Source organism: Manis pentadactyla, chromosome 13 (genome assembly GCF_030020395.1).
Source record: "Manis pentadactyla isolate mManPen7 chromosome 13, mManPen7.hap1, whole genome shotgun sequence".
Lineage (NCBI taxonomy): Eukaryota > Metazoa > Chordata > Mammalia > Pholidota > Manidae > Manis > Manis pentadactyla.
The window spans coordinates 46,763,492-46,770,435 of NC_080031.1; the positions used below are offsets into that span (position 1 = coordinate 46,763,492).

Below are 6,944 nucleotides of genomic sequence, written 5' to 3' on the forward strand. Positions count from 1 at the left end.
CTGTTGTTGTGTTTTCCCACTGCAGAATGGACATTAATTTTCTCAACATAGAAACCAATCTGATTGTTGGATTTGTGGACAACAACCCCCTCCAGTTCACTGGGGTCACCCTGGTGGCTGTCATCACCTCAAGGGGGAGATTGAGTCTCTTAAACAATGTATTTTTAAAAATAAGTTAAAAGTAGCATCCTTAGCTCATCTGACATTACTAATTTTGATCCAGAAACACAGCCCATTTTACACATTGTTAAAGAATCTAGGTAGGGTGTTTATTGTGTACAAATCAGACAACTTATATATCCTGTCAAATGGATCACCAGAAAAAAAAATGACCCTGTTAGAACTGCAGGATATTTTGGGTGTATCCATGTGGCTCACTCAATGCTATGGTCAGTTGAGTCACCAGGTATCCTTATGCTGGGGACAGAGGAATCACTCTGAGTGGGGCCAAATCAATCATACTAAAAATATGGGAAGGATATCACCAGAACTCTGTGATTATGCTACTGTGCTAAAGGGAAGCAATTGGTTTGGAACAAACTGGTTAAGCTGTCTAACCATTTACTGCATAGCCCCAAAGGGGACCCAATTTTTGGCCATAGCTTCCTGCTGGTTGGATAGATCATTGTACCCTCGGTTTTCCTTGGGTAAAAGGAAGAATTCATCCCCCAGTTACAGAGGTTGCTAATCTCCCTTTCCTTAAATCCAGGTAGAGTTTTTCTGTTTTTCATTGGTATTATCATTTGGCTGCTGTCTTTGCCTCCTCTGTTGGTATAGATGATGTAATAATACATATAGAAGCCCTACAAAATTCACCCAAATGCTGAATGATAGCAAATGGAACTTGTCTGTATTAAACACTGAAATATCTTCAATGAGGAAACCTGTCCTTCAAAACAGAATGGCCTTGGACATCATTACTGTCCCACACAGAAGTACCTAGGCAGCCACACAGGATGTTTCATAATCATACCTGACAATTCTGCTAATGTAGTAGCTTTATTAAATTATATGAAGACACAAACTAGGGCCCTGAGTAATCCATTCAGTGACCAATGTGGAGATAACAAAACAATGGCTCAGGTCATGGGGCTCATGGATTACAACCATCTTTCAGATAGTATTTGTTGCCCTACTTTTAATTTTGCTTGGTGTTACTTCATTTAAACCTTCTGCTCCTTTTTCCTCCCAATTATGCAAGCCTAGGAACCAAACTTCAGCCAAGATAGTTCTTGCTCCACAGATGGAATTGGTCAATTACGCCTTTTCAGATGAAGCAGCTCTTTAAGAAAAGATAACTGAAAATACCTGACAAGAGTTGACTGAAAGATATCTCTGTCTCTCTTGCTTACCATCTTGTTGTCCAAAATTGGCATGGGACATCTCATTTCAACCAACATTATCTTTGCATTTCCCTCCTACATGGGACATGACTGCCTAGGGATGAGGCTTCCTAGCAAGGTGGGACAATGCCTTGAACATAAAAGGGTCATTTTAAACATGTTAAAAATTTTGAGATATTCATCAGTGAGAATTTCAATGAAATATCTTGATGAAAAGGGGGAAACAACATGACAAAAATTCTGAAACATCCTTAAATAAGTGACATAATGGTCAGAGAATGAGGGAGTGAGAATCAGGGAATGACATTAGTCAGGAGCTTTGGGACATATCTAACCAGAAACTCCACAATCCTGGATGAAGTCATTTCAACAATCATTAGAAGGTCCCCAGGACCACCACATCCACCTTGCATATGACCAGTGTCTCACCATCACCAACAACCAATCCATGAGCCTTCTCCATGGACAAACTAATTCTCCCAGGACTTACCCTGCTTCATATTAGCCCACCTTCCTTATCTGTAGCCAGTGTGAATTTACCAAATATTCTTTTCTTGAAACCCTTCATAAATGTGTCCTATATATTGAGTCTGTTGGACAAGTTGTTTTTGTTAAGTGGTCTTGCTGCTGGTTAATCAGAAATTTCCTGTCTCAGGACTCAGCCTTTATCTGGCTGCATCTATAAAGGCTCAGTAAAACTTTTATTTCAGATATCTCTCAGCCTCTAGAGTTTCTGTTTTGTCATTACCTTTATTTCCTCTTAGGTGTACTGCTGGTCATTATGTCAGAATGACCCATTATAAAGTTCTTGTGTGAACAGTATCGACTTGAGCCTCTAGCTCTAAGCCATCTGTCTTCTATACATCTTGACATCAGTGCCACTCATAGGCCTCTACTTTAAGTAACTGTTGATAAAGATATTTGGCAACCACCCCAAAGACCCTGTGATAAATCAGCGAATGGAGATGTCTTACAAACGCCATGACATCATAGTTATTTCTGTTAGCACAAGGGCCTAGCCAATGTCAACAAACCTTCATGGAAATTCCAACTCAATTTATTGTGCCAGCTTTGAGGGACCACCTGTTCATGTCCTGGCTCCTCTAGGAAAAATTCACTTGGATTTAGGTAAAGTTGTGTTTGTACAATTTCATAATAAAGGAGACAGAGTATCCATGAGCCACATTTTAAAAAAAGACTTATTTCTGTAATGTGAAATAGCCTCAATTATATGTACTATATTTAAAATACCATATAATATAACTAATATGTCATATGTTCAAAGGTTATAAATAGATGAATATATTTGGATAAATATTTTTAATCTAGGAAATGTGCTAAAATAAAATGTGTGTAATTATATTTATTTGTGATCAAATGGAGGTTAAATTAAGTGTGAATTACATTTAGAGATCTATTTATCTCATTATTTAGCTCATTCTAGACCTAGATTCACATAGCTCCAAGACACCTCAGTAATGTGGCTTCATTTTCTGAAAACACCAAATAAAGAATATAGCTCGATATATGCAGCTAGCATTTCTTCTTTATACCCAAGTTGTCACTCAAAATAAATTAAAAAGAAAAGATAACACATGTATTAGAAGCCTAGGGAACTCCAGGGAAATTTCTCTCCATTCAGACATGTATAAAAGAAAACAAAGTATGCAGTTCTCTACAGTTTTTTTAATTAAAAAAGATGAATGATAGATAACTTGTTGGTTTTCTGAAACAAAACTGTTTAACTCATGGTGCTTTTGTTAAGAAATGATAGTATATATTCTTCAAAAGTAAACTCTGAAAACAGTATTACACCCTAGGCAAATATATTTTGAACATTTATTAGGTGCCCCAAACAGGAATTGCATTTATACAGATTTTTTTAAAGAAAGTGGCGTGTGAAATACTAGGAATGAAGAATGTCATAACTTACTGTCTTTGACCTAAAAGCACCCTTTTAAATATAACAATTCAAAGATATTCTAATGGAGACTGTGTTAATGTCATGATTTTCAACATCCTTTCTGGTTCAAAAGATGGGCTTCTATTTTTTTGGTGTGCTGACCCCCTTTCTTAGCAGTCTCTGCAGAGCATCCATCACCTCTTTGTTCCTCAGGGTATAGATGAGGGGGTTCAACAGAGGGGTAAGCAAGGTGTAGAAAAAGGCAAAGAACTTTCCATATTTTGATGCAAAGTGGTTCTTGGGGTCTGTGTAAACAATGGCGACCGTCCCATAAAACATGAAGACCACAATGAGGTGGGAGGAGCTGGTGGCGATGGCCTTCTTCCTTCCCTCATCGGACTGGAGTTTTCGCAAGGCTTGAGCTATATAGACATAAGAAGTCAGAATCAGTGCCACTGGCAACATGGTGAGGAGGTCAACAGAGATGGTCATCTGCCACTCATTTGCAGAGGTGTCTCCACATGCCAGGCGTATGAAGGCAGGAACCTCACAAAGAAAGTCATCTAGGCGGTGGTGGGTGCAAAAAGGCAGCTGGAATGTGATGATATACTGGGTCACAGATTCTATCAGGCCTGATAACCAGGCTGTGAGCACCAGCTTCCAACAGAACTGAGGATGCATAATGATGGTGTAGCGCAGGGGCTGGCAGATAGCAACATAGCGGTCAAAGGCCATCACCACCAGCATGACACCTTCTGTGACACCAAGACAAATTAACACAGAGAGCTGGATGGCACAGCCTGTGTAGGTGATGCTCTTGTCTGGCCCCCACAGGTTGGACAACATCTGGGGCACAGCAGTTGTGGTGAAGCAGAGATCCAGGAAGGAGAGATTACTGAGGAAGAAGTACATGGGGGTGTGGAGACGAGGGTCCACGCAGGAGAGCAGGATGATGGTCAGGTTGGAGAGGACGACCATGGTGTACAACAGGATCACAGCCCAGAAGAGAACGGTTTCTATAAAGGGCCATTTGGAGAAGCCCAGAAGGATGAATCCCACTGGGAAACTCTTGTTGGTCATTTCTGGAGACTTTGGCATTGGGTTTGGATGTAATTATAAGCCAGATTTTGTGAAAAAATTCTGTGAAAGGCTATTCTTCCATTTATCTAGAGAAGGCAAGCATTGCTTGTTCTCCAGTGGGTCTTGGGACATGGTACATATGGGTATTTCCTCTTACATTAGATCAACAGGATACAACCTCTTCTCCATAAGGCTGTGTTTTTTTTCTATAAACGGAGGTATTGGTAAGATATTATACTTGGTATGTACCTCCAGAATGCAATCACAACACTCCCAGTGAACGCTTACATACTTAACACAGATCATATACATGTTCTTCCCAGAACATTTTATCCATATTTATAGTAACTCTCTATAAAATTTGGAATTAAATGTTAAATACAAAGTTTTATCTTTCAGATAAGTAGTCCCATATATATCAAAATTTAATCCACATTGTTTGATGATGTTAAAAAGAACATGTGAAATAAAGATTATCTCAGATACACAGCCCTTCTACACTAAATGTAGATCCCAAACAACATAAATCATCCCCTCAGTCTGAAAAACCTTCTTGGGATAGGAGATAAATCACCACTTTTAAACAATACAATTCTAGGATAGACCCTGGCTCTTTTATCATAACTAAAGTAATTTAAGTTACTTTAAGTAAACAAGTTTAAAATCTTGAGACACTATCTTATATTAAAAATGGTTGTAATAACTCCCATCTTGAGAAATAGTGTCCAGATTAATGGGAATAATATTATAATACTATTTGCTACCTTTCAGCAAAAGAACACATAACATGATAAAACAGTAGAACAGAAAGGACTATAAGTGCTAATTATCACACAATAAATATCTCTTTTGTTCTCTAATAATCAACTGAGTATAGTAAATGATGTTTTTAATAGTTATTGAAGTATAGAAATAAAACAAACTGAAAAATTATGAAATCAGATGATTTCAAAGCTCCACTTCATGGTCAGGGAAGTTGTGCATTGCTATTAGTTAAATAATACTAACCTGGGGAATTTGATTTTTAGAAAATAGTATTAGAATATTAATTTTATGTTTTCCAGGAACTATAGAAAAGTTCAGGGAAAATCAAGAATGTAAAAGGCACAGGACACACAAAAAATGCTGTTAAGTAAACTGAGTTTGTACATTATGAATATTTAAATTTGAAAGTGAACAAACAATGTAAAAGTTTGAGGAACACTATGGGAAACAGGTTGTCTTAACTAGCAATGTCCTAGGTATTAACTGAATGCCTGCCATGTGCCACTCACTGACCTGTAAATGGGAATATTCTGTGAACAAAAGAGATTAACTGTGTCTTCTTGTATCAAACCTTTAGTCCCATGGATGTGAGAGAAAAGGTAATGGAGTTAGAAAATCAAAAGAATTCAACTATTTTAGGTGACGAGATCTAGAAATGAGGAAAACTCAGGATATTATAACTGAGGATAACAGTGGAGGACTGAAAAGCAGAGGAAGGTTGTTGGGAGCCAGGCTATGCCCCTTCCCCCACTTGCTGATGTGGCGGGAATGGAGAACAAAGAACATCCTGTTCACGCATTCCAGGAGCAACTGAAGGAGCCCTGCTGTGCCTACCTTTGCCCAGCTACCGCTGACGTCAATACTGTGCTTGATTGTTTATTGGATAGTGCTATTTCCTGGAATAGTGTGCCTTCTTTGCTGTATAAATACTCTGGACTCTAATAAAGCTTTGCTGGAGACGCGCAGGAGCATCAGCCCTCCCAGTTCTTTCTGTCTTTCTTTGTTTTCTTCGCCCCCCTTCTGCACTTCAGGACCTGCTCGACTCGGTGCGGCCGGACCCCATCAAGTGGCTTGTTATTTAATAACTATAATTCTATTTAGGCAAGTGCCTTAAAAGCTTTTGACAGCTTCCCAAAACCAAAATTTAAAAAGGTATATTTACCTCTCAATTAACTGATATTTTCCAGAGGGCCCCTGGAACATATCAGTAGAATTTCTTCTCCTCATCAAAGAAAATATTTGACTAATTTGGCTTATTTACCTGATATATATTTACCTGGAAAGCACTGTCAAAAAGAATAATGCTAAACTTTATTACTGAATGTTTTATGTTACAGAAATGTCACTCTTCCCCCTAAGACGCTTACTCCTGATGCCCAATTAAATTTACCTGTTAGTACTACTATAATTACTGATTGTGTATGTATTAATTGTACTCGTGTACCCTCTTATTGTAATTCTTCAATCATTGTAAAATAGTCTTCTAGATATAGACTTCCAAATGGTGGGTATTTTTGTGTAATATAACAAAACATATCAAGCCCTTCGTTCACACTATCAAGGTGTTTGTGAGGTGGGACGCATTCTTCCTGCTCTAATAGACCACCTGAATATAAGTGCAAGAGGCTTCTCCTAGCTCTGCCATCTGATTGTCATGAAAACTTGAAACTTTGAGATCCTGCTGCTGTTGCAGTTGCAGCTGCTTTCCTCCTGCCAGTTCCTAGACTTGTCATTGGAATGCAGAAAGAGATATCTAAGCTGGCCTGTGCATACAGCAAAACAACAAATTTGACTGCTTCTGTATTATCTGAACTCAACCAAGAACTTAAGAGAATTGTGAGCTGCGGTGCTTC

General features: G+C 38.4%; 1 protein-coding gene across 1 annotated transcript; it reads right to left on the bottom strand.

Moving 5' to 3' along the window:
• Positions 1–3,387: 3,387 nt before the first annotated feature.
• Positions 3,388–4,326, bottom strand: LOC118926133 (olfactory receptor 2H2-like). The gene has a single exon (XM_036912683.1). It carries the CDS (start codon positions 4,324–4,326, stop codon positions 3,388–3,390), a length of 939 nt encoding a protein of 312 aa, XP_036768578.1.
• Positions 4,327–6,944: the final 2,618 nt, after the last annotated feature.